The following is a 25,658-nucleotide window of genomic DNA, read 5'->3' on the forward strand; positions in this document are numbered from 1 at the left end:
AATAATTAAAAAATATAACTTCATGGTCCTCTCTAGCAAAATGTACAGCATTTAAAAGGGATGCAAGATAAAATTTGACAGCACTAAATATTTTGATCCTGTCGAATTTGATTCAATTTCGATTTGGTCGCTAATGACAGTAATCGTAATGAGGAATGGGCGCTCAAAAATCAATTTTATTTGGTGATAACAATTATCTTATCAACGATTCTCCAAGCATTCTACTAGCATTTTATTGACTGTGACGAGAGAAGCCAAGACGGACTGACGTTATCGGTGTTCATCATAATTCATAATACGCACGCTCGTCCTCCGATTTGTACGGATGATCAAATGTTAATTTATTTAAATAAATTACGCGGATAATAACTGCACAAAGTATTCAAACTCGATTAAGTGTATGCAAATTCAGTCAACAAATCGATTGTTTAAAGTTATAGGTTCTTCATGCCCTGAAAATAGCATCGCAGCGGACGCGCAAAATAAATATTCTAATGGAATTTAGCTACTAAAAAGTTTTTGAAACTTAATTATAATGAGTGATGAAAAACAACCACTTCTTACGGGGCCCTGTATTGCTATAGAGCATGCAGAGGTGCAGAGGGAAGCCTTGGAGTTGTCCAGTGATGCAGTTATACCGATCAAAGACGAGAAACCGAAGGCGGACTACTGCCCGGCCTCGGAGAGGCACCTGGAGCATCCGACCTCCAACTTCGACACCATGATCCATTTGCTGAAAGGGAATATTGGCACAGGGATTCTGGCTATGCCTGATGCCTTCAAAAATGCGGGCTTATTGTTTGGTAAGTTTCTTTTTATTGCAATGAACTAGAAAGTCGTATTTTTTTTATCCACATCATAGACATTTAAGTTCTAGGCACAGGTCTCCTCATAAACAAGAATTAGATAGAATACAGAATACAGACTTTATTGGTAAATATAAACATAGTTACATTTTACACGTCATAAACTTAAAACTACTGGGTACATTATGTTTTTATCATTAAATACAAGTAATAAACAAGTATTAACATTTGTAGGTAGGTGGGTACTAGAACCTGTTTCTCAAACGGTGCTGGGTCAATTTCTCACCGGCGCACTAGTATAGGTATAGTTTTTTTGTTGTTGTATTTTTGGTTGCAGTTTTGTTATTCAGGTATTATCACTTACAAAAGGAACATGGTATTGGTTTGTGTATATGCAGTGTATAAAAACATGTAGATAACTATAACTACTAAACAATAATACAGGTGACCTCTTATACATCATTGATATTCACCTCTTCTGACTTTATTATCATTTTCTGTTAAGATTGTAGTTGTGTGATTTGAGATAAATTGCTATTAATTAGAATGGATAAGACAACCAATGGAAAGGCAAATTGCCTTATGCAAATACTTTACATACAGTCAGCAGCAGAAATTGCTAAGCAGGCAAGGTGTTCAAAATTACCTTGACACACTCTTATTCTCTTAACAATAAAGTTGCGTCAAGATCATTTTGAATACCTCACCCCCTTAGCAACTATTGCTGCTGACTGACTATATTATATACAATTTACGAATTTTACAAATCTCCAATAAAACTGATTGAATTTAAATGTCAAATTCATCTATAAATAACACAAGTTTAGCCTCGCAACATGTAGTTGTGTATATCGCATATGTTTAAGTATATGTCCCAGTGAACTGGTTAGGCAACCTATTTATCTATCCCTGACTAGTTATGAAACCAACTCTCCATTTATCATTAATATCATTATCAGTGAACAAATACATGAATAAGCAAGCATGCTCTCATGTTACGTTGTAAATCTGGCATGTGTGAACTGTGTAATAAAAATGTGTATATATTTAATGTACTACATCACCATAGTAGCAAATGGTGGGAGTTTTAATTAGTATGATTATTTTTTGTAATTTAACTTTTATACAATTTAAGTACTAGTAAACTTTTGTTTAATGATTCTTAAAATGGCTTATACCAGGGATCGGATACCGGTATTTTTTGTATGAGAACGGAAACGGTATTTTTTCGTTCTTTGCTAATTACTTCATTTCTAATTGGGCAATCGAATAATACGAAGTCGTTACCTAAACACACAACTGAGTCCTACATTTCGAGTATAAAATAATTCTAAAAATATGGTTATTTCTAAGTTTTTGCAAAAAACCGGTTCCGATCCCTGGCTTATACAATTATGTATAAATAAATTAGTTAATAAAAATGTTGTTAAACAAGCAGGCATTTTCAGCAGGCTTCTGTTGTTTATAGGTACCTAGACTTCCTGTTAAGACTTACAGTCTCAGAAATGAAACTTCGAACGATATTTTTGGACGCCGACTCAAAGAAATGTTACTCAAAAAATCGCTGTATTCTGTTAAAGAATACACTGACATGAAACGCGATTAAAATGTAAATATTTTTCTATTATAATTTAATCTGACATTGTTATTTTTTATGTTTTATTGTTTTTAGCTGTTAATTGGGAATTTTAATTTGACTTTGCAATATTATTATTTATTCTGACATTATATTAACTAGGGTGCCCTAGCATTATATACATTTTGACCGCTTTATACTCTGCAAGAGATATTTTTTGACATAGTTTATATTTTGACATTGTATTTAGTATGTTTATTATGCTCTGACATTCTCTGACATTTCATTTTACTGTATTTAACTTTTACTTTTAATTTTTATTATGATTATTTGATTGTTTTATATTTTTTACTTAATTCTTAATTATTTTAATGTATTATTGTTTACAATCTGACGATCTTTTTGTGAATTCATGTTATTTGGAAACATTGTGACATTGTTAAATACCATGTAATTTCCAATAAGAAATAAATAAATCTATCTATCTAACCTTGGCCAAGGAGACTCTTTATCCCTGTAGTAAACACTGTACTTCATATTGATCCATTTTAGTTAAAACATAGGTGCAACCACTTCTCTCCGGCCTCAATAATGTTTATCTATCTGTTTAAATCTATTTATCTATATATATAAATGCACGTGTCCTGACTGATTGACTGACTGACTCATCAATGCAGAGCCGAAACTACAAATGCTAGAAAGTTGAAATTTGCACACTAGGTTGCATTTATAAAATGTACAAGAGCTAAGGAGCGATTTTGAGAAATTTAACCCCTAAGGGGGTTAAAAAGGGGATGAAAGTTTGTATGGATTCAAGCTTTATTTTGAGCTAGGAATAAGAACAATACAAGAAAACGAATTTCAGCGTTTTTGAAAATTCGGTGGAGAAGGTGGTGAAAAGGGGGTTGAATGTTTGTATGGAGATCTAAAATTTTTTTGAGTGCGGGAATTAAACTTTATGTATGAGCATATTATTAAAATTAAAGAAAATTAATTTCAGCGTTTTTAAAAATTCATCCTCTAACAGGGTTAAAAAGGGGTTGAAAGAAGGAATCCATTACAAATTCTTTGAAACTTCTTATAAAGGCGTAACATAAGATACCAAAATAACATTAATTAAACCTCATTAAAAATTCAACCCCTAAGGGGGTTAAAAAGGGGATGAAAGTTTGTCTTGGGGTTCAAATTTTATTGTAACCTAGGAACTTGAAACTTCGTAAAAAGGTATTATAATAAAAGGAAAGAAAACTAATTTCAGCTTTTATTAAAATTCATCCCCTAAAATGGTTAAAAAGGGGGTGGAAAGTTTGTATGGGGTTCAAATTTTATTTTAAGCTAGGAACAGTAGGAATTTGAATATTCGTAAAAAGGTATTTTATTAAAAGAGAAAAAAACTAATTTCAGCGTTTTTGAAAATTCATCTCTCAAGATGGTGAAAAAGGGGTCGAAAGTTTGTATAGAGTTCAAACATTTTTTGTGAGGCATCTTTTTATTAAGGCATATTATTAGAATACAAGAAGACTTATTCCAGCGATTTGAAAATTCATCCCTCAAGGTGGTGAAAAAGGGTTGACTTGAAAGTTTGCATCGGAAGCGAAATTTATTTTTAAATAGGTAGGTAGTGGACTTGAAAATCTTCTAAAGGGGTGGAGATGGATTCTATCGAGAACATTTTTTTTTTTCAGTTAAGGGCTTGATACTTCATCCGTGGCAAATAAAGAAGAAGAAGATCTTTTGCTGCATAATGTTCTATGCTCATGTAGAATATATTACTACCAACATACAAATCCACGCGAACGAAGTCGCAGGCAACAGCTAGTTTTACACATAAGTCTCATTTATTTAATTGATAGTTAGGTAATTAATATTCAAACAGGTTTCGTATCCTTTTAAAAGCTGTTTTATTATACAAAAAATATTGGTCCCTTTGCCGCATACGGCTTACGATGTCTACGTTAGAGTCTGTGCGGAAAGAGAAGAGTCGTGGAATGTATTGGGCCCCATACATTTCACGACTCTACTCTTTCCGCATATACTCTAGAGCAAAGATCGTAGTCTAAGCCCTAAAGGGCACTAAGCCAACCCGTGAGGCGTGCCGCGTAGCGAGGCAGTCAGGGGGGGGCACAGAAAGCATCTTTTATTGCCAAAACCTGTAGATTTTCACCTCCGTCTTACTTCAAAGGTGGCACAAAAATATTTTTATTTCACTAGGGGTGGCGCGTCGTACAAAAGGTTGGGGAACCCCCTATGCATAATTTGAATTAAACCTTCGTCATTTCCTTCCTTCTTTATTAACAAAGTAAACAAAGTACTACCTATTTTGTTAATAAAGCGGACTAGACTTACCTAGTCCGCTTCATAAGATTTTTATCTCTGTAAATAAAAGGAGCTTTATCCCGAGCAGAACGAATTGGCTAATTGACCCAAAGTAAATACCTACTTAAATAGTATTAAGAAGCCCACAGATTACTAGTTCGCCGGACGATATCAGCCTGCTGTCAGTTAACACATTCTGTGCCGAAAACCTGACTATCGGGTATTTTATGATTTCGTTCCCAGGCCGAACGACCCAATAGTCGGGATCGTGGTACTACTGGTACTACAGGTTTATATGACGATTTTTTGTGGCCTGGCGCGGATGTGTTCTTTGGCTGGGTGGCAATGAATGTGTTAAACGCAAAAGGCGACAGTTCCGAACAACTGACAGGCTGATATCGTCCGGCGAACTGCTAATCTGTGGGCCCCTTTAAGTAAATCGTGTTAAAGCTAACCAGAAACCCGTTGACAGGCGTATTCGGCACGCTGTTCATGGGCGCGGTGTGCACGCACTGCATGCACATGCTGGTGCGGTGCTCGCACGAGCTGTGCATCAGGAACCAGCGGCCGGCGCTGAGCTTCTCCGAGGTGGTGGAGGACGCGTTCACCTCCGGCCCGGTGCCGTTGAGGCCGTACGCTAAGAAAATGAAGTAAGTTGACATATTACGATACGTATAGAGTCTGTGCGGAAAGAGAAGAGTCGTAGAATGTATTGGGTCCTATACATTTCATGAGTATTCTCTTTCCGCACATACTCTAGATAGATTATAGTACGTATGTCGTAGTCTTACACACAGTCGCTCGCCCACTGCGGCGCACGGATACGCTGACCGCCCTTCCCCGGTTTGGTCACCTGGGTCGCTAGCTAAGGGCCGGTACAGACGAACTGTCACGACTGCAATTTGTATGGGAAGATGCAGTTCCCATACGAGTTGTAGTCGGGTTGCAGTTCGTCTGTACCGGCCCTAAGGTCTAAAAAATCTAATAAACGCCGAACCTGCTCAGTGCTCACAAAATTTCACGAGAGTCGGTTAAGAAATATACCAACTGTAGAAAAGAACGGCCGGACCACCGATTTTACGAAAGCATTTCTGCCCAAGCTGAAACGCTCGGTCAATTATATCCTGGGGGCTTAGGCAAGATTTGATAGAAAACGCCAATCGAATCTTGAATTCTGTATGGAAATAGTCACGTAACTATTCGTAGCATCTGTCATCCCGATACTTTTTTGTCGATGTACGATTGTCAATGTCATCTTGGCTAAGTTCCCAATTTAGTTAATTTGCTAAACCGATCACTTAAACAGGTATAAGATAATGATCAATTTAAATGTATTTTATCAATAGGTGTAGTAAACACTACATTGATTATCCCATTCTGTAAAACTTCCGATTAGCTGTAGTACCTATTTACTTCCTCTATTATGGTCACCTGTAAAATCTTCCCAAGATTAATATGTTTACTCATTTAACTAAATGCTTCAATTAAAAAATCTCCGTAAAAAAATCATCATTAAATTTTTTGACTGCAAACAGATTGTCAATTTGCAAAAAGTGATTAAGGCTAATCACAACAAACTGTAAAATATAACTTATTTCATAGTATTAAGAGCTATTTTGCTGTGCACTTTATAGATGTCTAATTGGACTTGAAAATCCATTATTGCTTGAGGGCTACTGCGGAATATCTTAGCGCTATTGCGGTTAGTTCATTGGATCGGTATTAATGTGCGGAATGTTTCCTATCTCAAGATCTATCTCGAGTAGTTTGCTATCTTGTTATTGATTTATCAGTTATTGTTATTACTACAAATGAAACTACACCTCATGGACAAATTTAGAGGAACGTAAAAAAAAGAAAATATGTAATACTTATGTCAAAGTTGAAATTACTTGCTTAACTAAAATATTACTCAAATGTTAGACGTTTTCATAAAGAATATTGGCGGAAGTAAATAGGTCTTATTTAGGCGCAGTTTAACCAAAACATTAACCTGCATGTTAGGCGACTACTATAAAGGAAGGGATTTTAATTGTAGCAAGTGTTGGTAGTAGATTACATGTAGGGTATAACACCCCTTAACTGCCCATTAGTGAACCTTTGTGTCTTTGAAATGAGGTTTACAATTGGCAGTGGACACTGGTCACAATGGTAGGTGGGTGTGTGGGTGGGTATATTGTGGGTATATTAGTGCCGTGGTGTGTTTCCATCGTCGAATTTGATGGATGTCAATCATTCGTCAGTGGTTATACTATTACTTATACTCCGTTGACGTAGGCTTTTTTTAAACGAATAAATCTGTAGTCAGGTTATAATGTTTCAGTTTAGACGTTTTACTTGGTTTAACAGATATCTTTGTAGATTGTCTAAGTGGCTCAAAAGGTCGCGTAGCAATGACCGACTTGAAGTTTATTGATAGTAGCAAAAGCATTTAAGCCAGTTTACTCCATATCAAACCAGAAAAGTTGATTATGGGGGCCCTGTTCGATATGGTTTGGGCTTTTTAGTATTTTTATGATACCTATAACTACCTACAGGCATTTTAATTCAATATATAGCTATAGGCATAGAACAACTGATAACAAACCTCCAGACACGTATCAGTTACTATAACAGTGTGTTATGAAATTTTCCACATGAATATAGGTCGTGATTTGCTTAATTTTTCCATTTACATATGTTGTAGGCAGTGTACAAATAGTGACAAACTAATCTACTATGCTAATTTACACAATGATTGTCTAAATTGTTGTACGGTATACCTAATGACAACATTGTTCCGAGTCTTCCGAGGTACGTCGAATGCTGATAATTGTAGAGAGATAAGGCGGGCAAGCGAAATGCAATCTCGATTGAATCTAAAGCAATCTAGGAGAGTAGATCGTGAATGCTATAATAATATTACTATTTTAGGTACCTACCACAGCTTAATACGAACCCTATGCGCACGTTGTCATACGTGTACAGAATCATTTTACAAGAAATAAAGAGAGATTCCATTTTGGAAATGGAAAATTTTGTTTTTAATACAAAATTATGAGATTGAGAAGTTTCCGAATTTAATCCGTGTGAATATTTCGATTTCCCAGAGACCCAGATGGGCCCAGATGATTGTAGTTCTTTTAGTTTCCCAAAGAACCGGCCATGCAACTCGTGGGCTCATGAGTAAGTAACGGAAAATCAACAACTTTGTTTATATTTAACCGTCTATGTATTTTGCCAATAACGTTCAGAATAATTAAATATCAAAATTGGTGTCAACATGTCTGCTCACTCACCAATTTCACCATTTAAGCGAAATGTACCTACTCTAAACCGATATAAGCAATCTGTTTACAATACCAAATATCGGGTACTAGGGCACTATCGTTACACCCATTATAAAAGATTCCACGCTATCTGGGGCGAGCCTTGAGTTCAAATGCCAAGCGGAAGTTCTAATGGAAGGTTTAATGAATAAACATTTTTGTAGGGTATGATTGTTACTAAGTTTAGGGTAGTTTTAGTTGATTATCAATAAAACAGTTAGCTTCCGACTGCAGACTTTCATTGACGTTGCATTGGCGACGACTCGGGAATTTTACCGTTTTAGATTACAAATATTACAAATCAGCTTGGAGGATATAATCAAACGGAGACGCCATGTCTGTAATTTTCTGTACAAAACAGTCTGGCGATTTTTGCGGGGGAGGGGAACGTCAAATGTATGCGTAACGTAAAAATAGCCATGTCAGATAAACGTCAGTCCATACATTGTGTATGACCGTTGGCCGCCTATTTTCGACAGAGGGGAAAGCCTGTTAATGGCTACTCCGTTTAGTTGTATCCTCCAAGCAAATCAGTGATAAATTTCGTTACGCGGTGTCAAAATGCCGATCGGTATAAAGTGGAACCTTTCGATTTACAGTCGAAACAGTGGTTAAATTACATACGCCGCGTAAAACAATTTATATTACTCAACGAAATCAAAACAGAATTGAAAGTGGCAACGTTAATAACATTAGTCGGTGAACCCACGTATAATTTAATGTGTGATCTGTGCGCGCCTGCTAATCCGGAGGACAAAACGTTTGGGGAGTTGGAACAATTAATGACAAATCATCTTGAGCCCAAGCGGTCGGTTATCGCCGAACGCCATGTTTTTAGATTACGTAGACAACGAGTGGGCGAATCGTTATCGGATTATTTACAAAATTTAAAACATTTAGCGGTAACCTGTGTTTTTGGTACTACATTAGAGGAAAACTTAAGAGATCAGTTTGTGTCCGGATTGGCGAGTGATGATATGAGATCGCGGTTATTCGCGGAGACTAATATCGATTACAAAAAGGCGGTGGAGCTAGCTCTGGCGTTAGAGGCGGCCGAGAAACATGCGGAGGCGAGTGCGAGTGGTGTGCGCGGGTGCATGAGTGCGAGTGCAGGCGGTGCGAGTGGCAGCGGCGCGAGCGCAGGCACCGGCGGCGCGGCCGCTGGCGCGCTCGGCGGCGGCGGCGCGGCGGGCGAGGGCCTGCACGCCGTGCGGGGAGCGCGGCACGGCGCGCCCGCGACGGCGGCGTCGGCGGCAGCGGCGGCGGCGGCTTGTTGGCGATGTGGTAAACAACACCGACCAGATAAGTGCCGTTTTAAACAATATAATTGTGATAAGTGTCAACGTAAAGGACACCTTAAAAATATGTGTAAGTTGCCTGAGAATAAGGGACAAAATAGGAGACATTTTTTTATGGAGGAGGAGTCGGATGAGTCCGATAGTGACTTTTATCACATCCGGGTGTGCGCGTCAGGAGAAAACCCGTTTTTTGCAGATGTTACAATTGACAGTTCTGTGATTAAATTTGAAGTGGACACTGGTAGTCGAATTTCTGACATTAACGAAGTGGATTATTTACGTTATTTTCCTGATTACCCTTTGTTTAATGATGATATTAAACTTTGTGCGTATGCAGGCTCGTTGATCAAATCAGTGGGCTATATTCTATTAACTGCATCGATAAATAATGTTACAAAAAGAGATTTAAAGTTGTATGTTATTAAAAATGGTAGCCGCCCATTGCTAGGTAGATCGTGGATTCGTCGTTTCAATATTAAGTACTTCGACATACACAATATTGAGACGGACGAGGATAATTTTGTTCAGAATCGATTTGTCAACGAGTTAACTCGAGAATTTCCACAAGTGTTTACAGATGGTTTAGGAAAGTGTAAAAAGTCAATTCGATTACAACTCGCAGATAATGAACCGGTTTTAATACGCGCTCGGCCCGTGCCGCTCGCGCTGCGCGCGGCCGTCGAGAGGGAGATCGTGCGGATGGAACAGGAAGGTTCTATATACCCGGTAGATCAGTCAGACTATGGTACTCCTATAGTACCCGTGATTAAACCGTCGGGAGAAATTAGGATCTGTGGGGATTATAAAACCACCATTAACCCAAAACTCAAAAGGGACTATTATCCCCTCCCCCGTATTGATGAGTTATTCGCAGCGTTAAGCGGGGGACAAGAATATTCAAAAATAGATCTGACTAGAGCCTATATGCAGGTACCGTTGGAAGAAAAATCCCAGGCGGCCACGGCTATATCTACACATATTGGAACGTATGTTTATAAAAGAACTCCGTACGGATTGAGTTGCGTGCCTGAAAAATTCCAGAAAATTATGGAAGAAACTTTGCGAGGTTTACCAAACACGGTGGTGTTTTTAGATGATATTTGTGTTACAGGCAAGGATAGAGAGACACATATGAAAAATCTGCGAGCGGTAATCGAAAGACTGGCAGAAATGGGTTTAACTGTAAAAATTGAAAAATGTAAATTCTTACAAAAAAGGGTTTCATATCTTGGATTTGTGATCGACCGACACGGGTTGCATCCCGATAAGTCAAAAATAGTAGCTATTTCAAATGCACCGCGACCGGGTAATGTTACGCAATTAAAAGCGTTTTTGGGACTGGTTAACTATTATGGTAAATTTTTGCCTAATTTAAGCACTCTATTACATCCTCTATACAACCTATTAAAAAAAGAGGTCACGTGGGAGTGGAATGAAAATTGTGAAAATTCGTTCAACAAAATTAAATCTTTATTAAGTAGTGACAAAGTTTTAACACATTATGACCCAAAGTTGCCCTTAATTTTAGCGGTTGACAGTAGTGCTTATGGCATCGGAGCGATTTTAACACACAAGTTTGCCGACGGTACCGAAATGCCAATCAGCTGTGCTTCAAGAACGCTTACAGATGCCGAGAAAAATTATAGTCAGCTAGACAAAGAAGCATTAGCAATTTTTTATGGAGTACAAAAACATCACCAATATTTATTTGGTAGGCAATTCCTACTGAAAACGGACCATAAGCCATTGACGTATATTTTTGGACCAAAAGGGGGTATTCCTCAAACGGCAGCAAGCAGGCTGCAGCGATGGGCGGCAAAGTTGGCTACATATGACTTTCAGATTGAGTACGTTGCTTCAAAAAGTAACGTGAGCGCAGACGCACTCTCGCGTTTGCCGTTACAAAGTAAGTCACAGAAGACAAGGGAGGAAGAAGATTGTCACTATTTATTTTTTACGGACGACACTTTACCGATAAGTTTTAAAGAAATAGCAATAGAAACAAAGAAGGACTCGATACTTAGTAGAGTGGTAGGTTTTATTTTGTTCGGTTGGCCGGATCGATGTGACGATGAACAAGTGAAACCTTTTTATTTTAGAAGAGCGGACTTAAATCTACAACATGGGTGCATTGTATATAAATATAGAATAGTAATTCCACCGAAATACCAACAAAAAGTGTTGGCGGAAATTCATGAAGGCCATTTAGGAGTTGTTAAAATGAAATCGATCGCGCGTAATTATGTTTACTGGCCATCCATTGATAAAGATATCGAAACAATAGCCAAGGAATGTGACGCGTGCTGCAGCGTGCGCGACGCCCCCCCGCGTGCCAGCCTACATCCCTGGGAGTTTCCGGACACCGTGTGGCAGCGTTTGCATGCGGATTTCGCACAATTTAATGGAAAGTATTTTTCTCAAAAATGGACGGCAAAGTCGACGTTGCCGTTTAAAAAATAGGTCGCGAAGTGCGTAGTTTATGGTCATTCAAAAAATTAAAAAGTTAAAAACATTGCAGTCTCAATTTCGGGACTGCAATGTTGCATACAAATTCCATTATTTAACGAGTTCCAAACTTTTTAAAACTTTAAATGGCCATATCAAATGAAGGCATACGTCCCTTAAACAGCCAAACAGATGATCAGCATTTATTATTATAGCTGGTCAACCAAATCTTGTCAGTAAAAAAAGGCGCGAAATTCAAATTTTCTATGGGACGATATCCCTTCGCGCCTACATTTTTCAAATTTGCCGCCTTTTTCTACTGTCAAGATCTGGTTGACCAAGTATATAAAGCCTGTAACAGACTATCGCACCGCACCACGATCTTGGAGCGTCGCACCCATAAGTGAGAGCGAGAAACAGATATCTCTTTCTCGCTCTCACTTATGGGTGCGACGCTCCAAGGTCGCGGTGCGGTGCGATAGTCTATTATAGGTTTAATGTTGGTACCGCGACTATTTAGGTGTCTCAAATAGGTTGGCGTATTTTCAGCAGAAAAATACACTTCGTTTTTTTTTTAAAGGCGGCAAGCAAATCTTTTTAATGGTTTTACTTTTTTATGTGAAAATTAGAACGTTGCTTCCGTAAAATATTTCTATTTCTTGCACCATTTTTGAGAAAAGCACTATATATGACTCGGTTGGAAGGCTACTTGCTGGCTTCGGATTCAATTAAACGGACTCCCAAGGTCGTCCGTTTAAAACGAATCCTCAGCCTGCAAGTAGCTACTTCCGAACCTCGACAATAATGTACTAATATTGTGTTAGTAGACGCGCATTCTAAGTGGTTGGAGGCGGAAGAGATCCGTAGTACGTCAGCAAAAGATACAATAACATTCCTAAGATCACTTTTTGCGAGATTTGGTCTTCCGCGACAATTAGTGACCGACAATGGACCCCCGTTCCAAAGCGAAGATTTTAAACAATATTGCGCAAACAATATGATTAAGCATACCACCTCCGCCCCGTACAAACCACAAACCAATGGGGCGGCAGAAAACACTGTTAAATCAGTAAAAAAGGCTTTAAAAAAGGCATTGTACAAGGGACAGGATCTAACAACAGGCCTACACAAGTTTCTTTTTCAATACAGAAACTGTGAACACGCGAGTACTGGAGTAGCGCCCGCGGTCGCGTTACTCGGTCGACGCCTGCGCAACCGGCTCGACGCCCTGCGACCGGAGACCGCTGAGGTCGTGCGCCGGGCACAACAAAGGCAGGTGGAGGCAGCCGGCGGTCGCGATAGGGAATTTCAGTTAGGAGACGAAGTACTGGCAAGAGATTATTCGAGTCGCGGAGGTAAATGGACTCCGGGTAAGATTGGGGCAAGAACGGGACCGGTGTCCTATAAAATAAATTTAGACGGAGGGACCAGCTTTCGTAGACACGCGGATCAAATACTACCTGGGCGCCGCACGAGATTTTCCTTAGCTGGCCCGAGTTCATCGTCCGAAGGACACACGGAAAACACGGACGCTGTTCCTCAGTCACCAACAAAGGAAGCCGTAAGTCCAACAAAGGAAGGTTCAGCAGGTGAAAGCGAGTTTGATTCTGCTTCGGAAGGATCCGAAGGATGCTCGGCAGACCTACCCAAAAACCAAAGTCTAACACCTCCCACAGAAGACAGCAGCGAACGCGCTAAAAGGGCATTTAGAAGGGAGAAAAGGTTACGGGGGGTGGAATAGAGGAAATAAATAAATAAATAGCATAATAGTTATTAACTAATAGATTAAAATAATACTAGTCCTAAGTTTTCATTATAGTCGTTAACCAGTGCCGACGCCGCGCCGATGAGAAAGTAAAATGTGTGCATTTATTGCTTAAGTATTGCCTAGTATTAAGTTGATAGTGTTAATTTATTATTAAGTTGTACCTATTTAGGTATAGAAACATAATATCAATTACAGACTCATGTGTTGTGCATATAAGTTGTATTGAGTACCTATATACTTGTATTAGTTAATAAGGGAAAGGATTTTCTTATTACAAAACCTTATTCTTATTTCTTAAGTATGCCTTAAATAGGGCTAAGACTGAAGTGTGAATTATTTATCTATAAGGGGGAAGAAATGTAGGGTATGATTGTTACTAAGTTTAGGGTAGTTTTAGTTGATTATCAATAAAACAGTTAGCTTCCGACTGCAGACTTTCATTGACGTTGCAATTTTGATAAATTATTATAATATCAGGCGATTTGGTCGCGTGCGGAGATATCTTTCGTAATTTTGTTATCCCTCCGAATCCTTAAGAGCTTTTGCTACCATTAGGAAATCTTAATAAATCTAAATTTACTTCCCGTGGTATTAAGAATATACTTTATGTACTTATACTTAAAAAATAGTACCGTCCCTACATTGGCGTCTAATTATAGTCTAACCTAGCTTACCGAGCTACAAAACACCCTATGTAAAACATTTGATGTGAAATGTTTTTAGAACGTTTCATATGATGTAAGAATTAATGCTATCTCTATCTCGTTAATTATTCTATTAACCAAACTGTAGGTACCTACTTGTTTTTAGAATGGCAAGGATGCCTCTGCAATTCACTAAAATCTTTATTAAAACGGGAGCTAAGCACATTGCTAAGCCTACAAAATAATTATTAAACATCCCACAATGTGCAATGACAAAGTGAATTTTCCACCGTCCCACGCTTCGGTCGTGCAACGCCGACGTCAAAGGACTTATTAAGAATGTAAATAATGTAATATATTTCAGTCACGTTCGTCCTTTACCCCCGACACACAATACGCCCCCTGTATGTGTATACAGAAAGGAACACAGTATGCGTATGGAAGCAGTACTGTAGGCCCTAATTTATATTTGAACTCTATGCAGGAAAAATCGGTTAAGTATAGAAGTAGTCGAAAAATCGATTGCAAATTTACGCAGTGAAGCTAAAAACAAATTGCATATTAGCATTTTTTTGAACTATAGGCATAGACTAGGAATCCTCTAGACTGAGTTTAGAGCAATTATTTCATGAAACCGATATTACCAAAAATACGGGGGTGCGGGGGAACGAGGTGAGCGAATCCCGTGCCGTGATTGGTCCGTTCAAAGACACGGACCAATCACGGCACGGAATTGACTCGAAGATGGAGTAAAACTACCGTTTATGTGGCAGAGGGGGTAGCGTTACTATGCTCAGTCTAGAATCCTCTAGACTATGACTATAGGTATTTGTTCTAAAATTGAATCATGAGTAGGCTAACATTTGCCGTCATAACCGTCGACTTATAACTTAACCTAAACACGACGTCTAAAGCAGATTCCATACTGAGTAGGTCCAAGGTTGGTCTAAATCTGACTGAATTCTGAGTTGCGCCAACAAGCGTGGATTAAGTACTCATGCAACTGTCGTATGTCGTAGGTTGCTGGTGGTTTCTTGAAGTTTCCAAATAAAAATAGAGCCTGTATTTACATCGCGTTTGTGTGACAATCAACCATGTATAATTTCTGAGGAAATAGGCGCAAAGCACCACTTTGTGCACCTACTCGTTGCATACCAAAAAACAGTTGAGCTACTGGTCACAGTTTACACTGTGAAGTAATGGGGGTGTTTCCCCCCCTCGACCTTGCAGACTCCATTACTCGATGCAACCATGACGTAACCATTATATGGTGTCTATATAATGGTTACGTCATTGGGAACAGCTTTAATTGCGGTCGACGCATGTTATATTAATTACCTACGTTATATAGTATGGGCATGTTTTATCTATTACCTACTGCAGATATTAAACTGATACTTTATTGCGTTATTTAGAGCATGGCAATACAAGGCTGTTAAAATTGGTACTACAGGTTTACATGAGCTGGAACTGAACTTTTTTAACTTTCTTAAAGGAGACTTCCACATATAATACTTAGATTCATATTTTCATGAAACAAGTCTCAGGTTCATGAATCGAATGTAATAAGGTGTTAAAATAAGTTTTACTAGAAAAGGAACCCTAATTGTTTTGCAATGTCCAGTCCTCAGTATTTCTCTGTTAACTATCTCGTAAACTGTAACAAGTCATATAATAATAATATAATAATAATAGTCCTCTCTCTTAGTCAAACAAAAGATACTATTTTGCCAAGAAAAAAAGAACTTTCGGTAAAAATAGAAATGTTGGCCACAGTTTAACCGTATAAATATAGGTTTCGTTGAGGAGCTGGGGTAGCTAGAGTAGTACTACCTCGTTTTTCCCGCAAAATAGGCACAATGGTTGTCGATTTTCGGAAAATTCCCAGTACAACTAACTAACAAACAAACACCATCCAAATATAACACCTCCATTGTTCCAGAAACGTGATCAACGTGTTCCTCGTCATAACACAACTCGGGTTCTGCTGCGTCTACTTCCTATTCGTCGCCACCAACTTACAAGACACATTTCGCTTCTTCCACATCAACTTGAGCGTTCACAGCTATTTAGTTCTGCTCTTCCCACCTATAGTAGCCCTCGCTATGGTGAAAAACCTGAAGTATTTGACCCCAGTATCGCTGATAGCGTCCATAATGACCGCTTGGGGGCTGATCATTACGTTCTACTACATATTGCAAGACTTGCCGAAGACAAATTCGGTGAAGCCGTTCGCGAGCTGGCATCAGCTGCCGCTGTATTTCGGGACCGCTATTTATGCGTTTGAGGGGATTGGTGTGGTGAGTATCTATGTCTAAGTGTGAATATTAAATGGACGCTCAAGCAGGGCGTGTGGCGTGGTGTTAATGTTTTAAGGTGGCGACTGACTTGTACCATTTCGGTGTAATGTAACACGATACAACCCGAGCATTACAGCAGTCAGTACAGCGAACCGAGCCGCTCGACGCGAGCGCTGCGTGCTCCACTCGGTTGTCGGTTTTTACGCGAATCCCTTTGAGTGTTACATTACAAGTCAGTACAGGTTCACGAGTCGCCGCAAGAGCACGTCTCGCGTGATTTTGTTTTGGGACTGGATTTTTCAATAATTTTTCAATCTAGTATCTTGCTTTACCACTAACCGCCCAATTAAATTAATGAGTCGGTCAAAATCGGTTGACGACATTCTAATGAAGTTTCTGTATTGACCAGTAAACTCTTGGTTACGAAGAATATCCATTATAGTCGTATCGTTGTTTCTTCTTTGGTACAAATTACTTATCCAATATAGTTTAGGTAGTTTTTTCTTTTTTTTTAGATAGCAATAACTTAGTAAAATAAGTGAAGCACACGCAACCTCCATGTCTGACATTTTGAAACAATATGGAGCACAAATGAACAGAGCGCACAAAATGAGCGTTCGCCGCGTAGCTGGAATGTAACTGTAATGTAACACGATCGCTGTAAACGATACATTACACCGAAATGTTACAAGTCAGTCCCCACCTTTAAACAAATGCAAACGTATGAGAGCGGCATCAGTGCACGCTGTACTTAAACAATTGAAGCTTGGCGCCCTGCGCTGCACGCCCCGTTGTGCCGCTCACCACTGAGCCTGTACCTTAATTTTATTAGGGTTTGTTTGTTTTTTCAAATATTAAATAAAACCACTAAAAGTATGTAGGTAGTTATTAGGGCTTAGGGCTGCCATCCGTCCGGGTTTCGCCGGATTTGTCCTAGTTTGGAGGCCGTCGGCGAATTTAGAGATGGCAGCGCTAGTTATACTGTACCTCTAGGCACCTTTAATAAAATTATATGTACCTCACCCTAGAATAAGTCAGTCAGTCTAACGCTCACCTCAGGCCAGTCGGTGGGAACCCAATGGGAATAAACTTTTTTAAACGCCCCACCAATGGCAGGGTAGGTGCATCCTTTCGCTCACAGTAACTCGAACCGGGGTATTGAGTATCATTGAATTATTCAACTTCGTAATCAACGAAACTACGCTGAACACGATTAGCTGTGTTTGTAGTGGCCTTGTATACGATCTAATAGACCAAGGCGAAACGAGTTAAATAAAAACAAAAACTCTCGGCTGATATGTAGTTCGTGTTACTAGGCCGGTATCCAGATGCTAGTTCAAGTTTAGGTGATGGCTTTAATATCCTATTTATTCTTTATTCTCGAAACGAGTCTAATGATTTCAAAGTTATGTTCTTTGTTTTTAGTTTAGGACCCGTTTTTCTTGCTCACGTCTGTAAATCGTAGGGTTTGTTTTTGTGTTATACATGGGTTTACTCTATAATTCTATAAGAATAATAAAACCAATTAGCAAGATGTGCTAATGAATGAAATGAAATGAAATCTTTTATTTCAGGCAACTAGTGGCCCATACATAAATACCTTAAAAACTAGCATACATATTATAAAAGTATAACTAAACACTAAAAAACATTATGATTGCGATGCATTACGCAACCCCGCAGTGTCAGGGAACCGGCCGCGGAACCGCTGAAACTTGACACCCTTCGGCCAAAACTCCTCCTTGGTGAAGGTCGCTAGATGTTCAGTCGGAACGGTCACCACAAACGAATAATGTGTATACCTAAACGTTTTAATCTATATGTAGCTTCTAAGGTTACATTTTCGGTAAAATGATTTGTGTTCCAATTTTTTTCGATCGCCTTTTGACTTACCTATCTTAAAATTGACTGTTTTCAATAAGTATCTTATGTCATGAATGAAACATTATAAAAGTTACATATAAAATACCTATGACGAGTGTTATTAAACAGGGTTTGTTAAGAGAGCATTGACACTGATATAGTTATTGTCTTATAATGAACTTTTTTATTATTATCTACGTCATATTCAAGTTAAAAACAATTTAACTTCGTAAGGCCCAATGTGCATTACAAGATTTTACAATCTAATTCGAACTTTTAAAAACTACATAAAGTAGCATTTCTTTTGTTTCATTGTTCTCTAAAACATACGAAAGTCACCCTAATCTACTATACGACAAGATTTAAATTAAAAATAGGGAAACTTTGTACGGTGGGCCTTACGAGGTTAATCTAATTTTAACTGATGAGATGAGACTAGTACAGAAGCCGATGTTAATATCATTTCAGTTATTCTACGGGTCAAAGTTGATTATTATCATTAAATTTCAATTAGAACTGACGCAGATAAACTCAATGAGTATCTTTACCAAAATAAAATAATTTTGTTGTTCAAACCAACGCCCACAAATGCCAGTCTCCATTTTCCCAGGTTCTCCCGCTCGAGAACAACATGAAGACGCCCGAAGACTTCGGCGGTTGGAACGGAGTCCTCAACACCGGCATGGTGGTAGTCGCTGCCCTGTACACTGCTATCGGCTTCTTCGGCTATCTGAAGTATGGAGAACACGTGCTTGGCAGCATCACGCTCAACCTGCCAAACGACTTGTAAGTTTATCTCAGTTGAATAAGGTTCATATTGCAATATGAGAGGCTGCCCTGTACACTGCTATCGGCTTCTTCGGGTATCTGAAGTATGGAGAACATGTGCTTGGCAGCATCACGCTCAACCTGCCAAACGACTTGTAAGTTTATCTCAGTTGAATAAGGTTCATATTGCAATATGAGAGGCTGCCCTGTACACTGCTATCGGCTTCTTCGGCTATCTGAAGTATGGAGAACATGTGCTTGGCAGCATCACGCTCAACCTGCCAAACGACTTGTAAGTTTATCTCAGTTGAATAAGGTTCATATTGCAATATGAGAGGCTGCCCTGTACACTGCTATCGGCTTCTTCGGCTATCTGAAGTATGGAGAACATGTGCTTGGCAGCATCACGCTCAACCTGCCAAACGACTTGTAAGTTTAACTCAGTTGAATAAGGTTCATATTGCAATATGAGAGGCTGCCCTGTACACTGCTATCGGCTTCTTCGGCTATCTGAAGTATGGAGAACACGTGCTTGGCAGCATCACGCTCAACCTGCCAAACGACTTGTAAGTTTAACTCAGTTGAATAAGGTTCATATTGCAATATGAGAGGCTGCCCTGTACACTGCTATCGGCTTCTTCGGCTATCTGAAGTATGGAGAACACGTGCTTGGCAGCATCACGCTCAACCTGCCAAACGACTTGTAAGTTTATATCAATGTAATAAGGTATATAATGCATCAATATGTGTAAGTGGCTGCCCTATACACCGCCATCGGCTTCTTCAGGTATCTGAAGATTCTGAAGAATAGAGAACATATCCTTGGCAGCATCATAATCAACTTGTAAGTTTATCTCAGTTGAATTAGGTCCATATTGCAATATCATATATGAGAGGCTGCTCTATACACCGCCATCGGCTTCTTCGGGACCCGGGACCCTTTAAGAACACATGCTATGGTTTCCCTAGACGTTAATATATTCAAATATGCCTTTCCAGTCTAGCACAAAGCGTCCGCGCAGTGATGGCGGCGTCCATATTCCTCTCCTACGGGCTGCAGTTCTACGTGCCCATGGGCATCGTGTGGCCCGTCGTCAAGTCGCGACTGACTTCCGAAAATGCACTCAAACATGGCGAATCAGTCACGAGACTCGTATTGATCACTATCACGTGTAAGTACTTTGGTTTTTCTTTCTGTACTTGTTAAGGCAGCGCAATTCGCTAAATTAACCATCTTAACCGGCAATTTGTAAACCTTAGTATTAAGGTCCGATGGTTCTACGACTTCTACGTGCCCATGGCATGGACCTTCGTCAAGTCGCGACTTAATCTCTGACTGAGAGTGAGCTGTAAAGGCTTCGTCACACAGGCGCGTTTTCCAGACGCCGCGCGGCGCGTGAGCAGGGCGCGCCGCTTTTACATATAAACCGCTCACGCGCCGCCCGGAAAACGCGCCTGTGAGACGAAGCGTTAACGGGGACCTTCGCATCGCTCGGTCAACAAAGCTGAGGCGGAAATTCAAGCCGACTTCAAAAATTAAAAAAAGAATGACAATATAATTTAGCAATATCTAAATAAAGAATTTAATAAAGAATAAAGAAAGTAATAAAAGTCAATAAATAAAAAAATGTTTTTTTTTTTTTATTTAATAAATAAGTTATATTATGACATGATATCAACTACAACCAGGTATTTTCAAATGGGTTCACCAAAATACTAAAATCACGTTGTACATTATCTTTACTCCGTATACAAAACGAGATAAGCTAGCGTCTTATTAAATACAATTTATTGAACCATCCTGTCAATTTGCAACGGGACACGTTAATTGACTGGCGAATAATTAATAGGTACCAGCGGAAAATACTGCTTATCAATATTTATTGACAAACCGTCTGGATCGGGCAGTATTGACCAGATTTGCGGTCAAAGATCGAAGAAAGCATTCACACGATACAAGTTGTATAAATGACCATTAACCTTTTGGACGCCAATGACCGATATATCCGCACCGTAGGTTCAACGCCAAAGACCGATTAATCGGTCACAGACCACAGAGCAACATCGACCTACGTGCATATGCATAAAGTTCAATTTCAGTTTTGACCTTCAATGACGTGGCGTCTGAGTGACAGCTTTTGTGTTTGACACGGCGTCGAAAAGGTTAAACAAACCATCTCACTTTGTAATAAGAATTGAGAATCGTAAGCTTATTGTATCTTCGACGACATGATTCTTGCCAAACGCAATTGATCTTTGAAGGGTTCTGTTAAGGTTCAATTTAATTAGTTTTAAACCCAGATGCGAAAAGACTGGTCAGATGGGTGTTATAATTTAACACGGATGAACTGATTGCAGTGAGGTTCCTTTTCTAAGAATTTTGTATTACCTACAGCAATGATGGTTCTGGGCTAGATTTTAATTAACTAGTTGGTGCTTTTATCGTGTTTTTTATTTTATTTGAAGTTGTTATGTAACGTTTATGCAATCCACTTGTTGATAAGTTATCATTGAAGTGACTTTGTCGTGATTGTCTTAATTTCATTTTATTTTAGGGTAAAGACTAGTGAAATTGAAATTAGTGGAGACTAGCTTCTGCTCGCGAAATCGTCCGTGTTAAATTCGTTCATTGTACTCCTACAGGTACTCTCACCTTATAAAATAAACTTCCTGTACAATGTGATTTCTGGGATAAAAAAAAACTTTAAAAAGTATCATTGTCTTTTCTACTCAAACTTAGATACCTAATTATCGTCAAACTTCAAATTACTTTGAGGATGCTTTTTCGGATATATTTCAGTGCTAAAGAATATGCCACGTATCCTGAAGTTTCCGATGGTGCACCTAGGTGCATGTTTATACTATTTAAGATTATGCTTCTTACAATGGATGCGACAGCAGCACATTAATTTTTTTGTAATATTTACTCAATAAAATACATCATTAGAGTATCAATACATAAAGTTCAATTGCCGATTACCGAGTGGAAGATTTCGACCACCGTACGTTGCAAACAAATACATTAAGAGTAATGTACTCTTGAAGATGTGTGCAAGCAATTTTAAACTTTACTGCAATAATTTAAGGTACATTTTAGACAAATTAGGTATATCCATTGTAATGTACCTGAGACTCAGGAAGCATAGCAACGGTTATAATTAGTCATTAAATTTAGTTTTGTTTACTTTTTAACCCCCGACGCAAAAAGAGAGGGGTGTTATAAGTTTAACGTGTCTGTCTGTGTATCTGTCTGTGGTATCGTAGCTCCCAAACGGATGAACCGATATTCGTTTAGTTTTTTTTTGTGTCAGATAATTTTATCCCGAGTGTTCTTAGCCATGTTTCATGATAATCTGTTCAGCCGTTTGAAGATCATCAGCTCTTATAATCTTATAACCGGGGGTTTTTTTAAATTTTTGGTGATGTTTTGTATGCTTCTTTGCGTACAGCAAACTTTGAGACATTAGCATTGTGTTCCAACTTAAGTTTTTTTTTTAATGGCTGTACCGTTAAACATGCAAACCTTAAGTTCAATACAACCAATTTTAAAACCGGACACGAGAATAATTCAAGCATTTATAAACGAGAAAATACAGGAGTAAAAAAAAACTTTAGTCAAATGACTGAGTTATATAACTAGTAGGGGAGACATAAAGCTAAGACGACAAAGCATGTCAGTGTCAGTACGGTGGTTGAGATAAATACACTTTACGCAACGAACTAGGATAACTAGAAATCTGACTAGAGGTCAAAAATAACCCCACACGGGAATTGCGCCGAGAGCGATTTAACTGTACAGTAATGCCGCGCACTGAGATATTATCAGATTTTATCTTTTGTGAGATAAGTGTTAGTACAGGGGCCCGTTTCTTAAAAGCTTGTAACTTGTACCATTAGGTACTAACAAGTATTAACAAGTGGAGGTCCCTTTCTAACAAAAGCTGTCAAAAAGTGACATCCGCTTGTATTACAAGTTACAAGCTTTTGAGAAACGGGCCCCTGATGTATTAGTGAACAAGCCTTTACCATCATATTTTCTTGGAAACTTTCGTATTTGTCATTCTGCTTCAGTCAACCTCAAAATGGCATACCACGTTCGCCCGTTTCCGTGAAAATATGATGGTAAAGGATTTTTTCTACTCCCGTACTTTTATTTGTCATTTAAAGGGTTGTGCACACACCTTTAAAACCCCACCTTATAGTTGTCAAGACAAGTCTTTAGTCTATTCCCCAAAAAAGAATTTGTGCTTACACGCAGTATCTTTTTGGCGATTTTACGATACTTCGTGTAATGACCACTTAAAAAATATTGAATGAAATACAGTGTTGCCAACCTTATTTTAAATGTCATTTCTGACAAATAAGTGAACCATAGACATGTTTTTTTTTAATTTCATTCCTTCATTTATTCTTTTCCCGTCCGTACCCTCCATTTTTGCTACTTGAATTAAAAATATTTGTTAAATTTTCAATTTTATTTCAAAGTAAGTGCTCGGTCGTAGAAAAAGTATTGTATGCAACGTTGTTTAACTGAGTCAAAAAATACTCGTGGCGTCTTTATTAACAATTTTCGGCTTCGCCTCAACTTGTTACTCACGCCACTCGCCTTTTTTGACCCCTCTTAAACAACGGTTGTATAAAATACTATTAATATGCGTGTGTGTATTTCGTCGCCGTCTTTACATTTATATTTCGTTTTCCTTTACAGTCGCCGCCGCCGCCATAATCCCGAACCTAAGCGGCATAATTTCCCTAGTAGGCGCCGTCAGCAGCTCGACCCTAGCGCTCATCTTCCCGCCCATCATCGAGATCATGACCTTCTGGCCCGACAACCTCGGCAACCGCAACTGGAAACTGTACAAGGACCTGCTGCTGATACTGTTCGGGTTGACCGGGTTCGTGTTTGGCACTTACGCCAGTGTGAGCAATATTTTACACTGAAGTTGGATGGGAAGCTAAGTTCGATGGAATGTATTCGCTTTTTGTGTCAAAGGCGTGAAATTAGCGGGCTATAACCGCGAAAATTGCGGGCATCTTTCTGTCACTTTAATTACGCCTTCATTGGAGTAAAAGAGAAAGATCCCCGCAATTTGCTAATTTAGGTTTTCGCGGTAGCCCCTCAGAGGGGCTAATGTAAACATAGAAATTCGAATGTTGCCTATCTGCGTCATGTCACTCGAATTATGCTTTAAATGCGATAGAGATAAGACCTTTTTTCGAATTTCGATCATCGCGGTAGCCATCCTAAAAGCTAGTACGAAGGAATTTTTTTTTTAGTATCATTTCGTACTTTGTCACAGTGACAATAGTATGATGTCCCTAGCGACTTTCATATTTATTGTCACTGTGACAAGGTACGAAATGGTACTGAAATCAAATTCGTTGTACTTGTAATATGGTTATAATTTATAATAAGCGGAAATCTTTTTTGGATTGAATGTGTTGTAATTAAACATTCATGAATTTAGCCCTATATTACCTATAGAATATCTGGTTCGTAAAATGGCCTTTGAAGTAAACTGTCGAGGTCTTCAAATGACCAGGTATCATGACGTCATTTCCCGATTAGTACAATTACAAGCTTTACAAGCAGCTGGACAAGCTTTACATGTTGCTGCGTCTAATTTAACATACGACTTTGACACAAAACGACAAGGCGGAATTTATAAAGAATTTTACCAAATAAGAATGCATATTTAGTGGATGGTAAGCTTACTATAGTCAGGGACTTTTCATTCAAATTCGCATGACGAATTTGGCCTAAACCTTTGAATACTGCCCTATTAAACCGTTTCAGCTTGCCATAGTAAATCATGTACCCTGACCTATGGCCTCCTTAACAAAGGGCCTACCGCCAACATCAGAAACGTCGCTTCTCTGTCGCTCTAATATACAAGAGTGATAGAGAGGAATAACGATATTCGATTCGATTCACTGACGATTTGGATCACCAAAGATTTTGATAAACGTTTATTTATTTTCCCTATCATGACAATAATTGTATGTAGCATGATTTTAGATCTGATTTACTTTTTTATATTATGTAACTGTTAAATGAATTATTTTTAAATGAATAGTGACTTATGGATAAAAAAGTATTATATTTTAAATTCAAATTATGAGCTGTTATTAAAGTGTAATTATTAAGTGTCGTTCTCAGAGAAAATGGACTTAGTAGGCGCTAAGTCATTATCAAAGTATTTAACCCTTTGTACGGTTTACGTTATAAACAAAAACGTCACTCACACGCCAACGGGCGCAAGTGAGCTAATTGTAAACCCTTAGGTACTTGAAACACTTTTTATTTTATTTTATAAATGTGCTTACTCATGGCCACAGACTAGCCGAGCCACTGAATGTTACTTTGACAACATACGCCATAACAGTGTTTGTGGCGTTGTGGACACGACTTTTTGGCGTTTTAAAGGTCTGGTCTTACTAAGGTTAATTTTTCAGGGTTTTTTCTAAGAACGACACAAAACGAGCGTGCATTATATTGGATAGTCACAAAGTCTAGATTACTATTAAAGCTTTATGTGTAGGTACCTCTATTTATTATTATGTGA

General features: G+C 38.7%; 1 protein-coding gene across 1 annotated transcript; it reads left to right on the plus strand.

Annotated features, from left to right (window-relative positions):
• The first annotated feature begins 133 nt into the window (after nt 1-133).
• On the plus strand, nt 134-24,062 carry LOC134651852 (neutral amino acid uniporter 4). The gene is made up of 6 exons (XM_063506976.1): nt 134-803; nt 5,171-5,348; nt 16,104-16,461; nt 18,935-19,110; nt 20,092-20,264; nt 23,801-24,062. Exons 1-6 carry the CDS (start codon nt 536-538, stop codon nt 24,031-24,033), a joined length of 1,386 nt encoding a protein of 461 aa, XP_063363046.1. The 5' UTR covers nt 134-535; the 3' UTR covers nt 24,034-24,062.
• The last annotated feature ends 1,596 nt before the right edge of the window (nt 24,063-25,658 follow it).

Source organism: Cydia amplana, chromosome 1 (genome assembly GCF_948474715.1).
Source record: "Cydia amplana chromosome 1, ilCydAmpl1.1, whole genome shotgun sequence".
In the NCBI taxonomy this organism is placed as follows: domain Eukaryota; kingdom Metazoa; phylum Arthropoda; class Insecta; order Lepidoptera; family Tortricidae; genus Cydia; species Cydia amplana.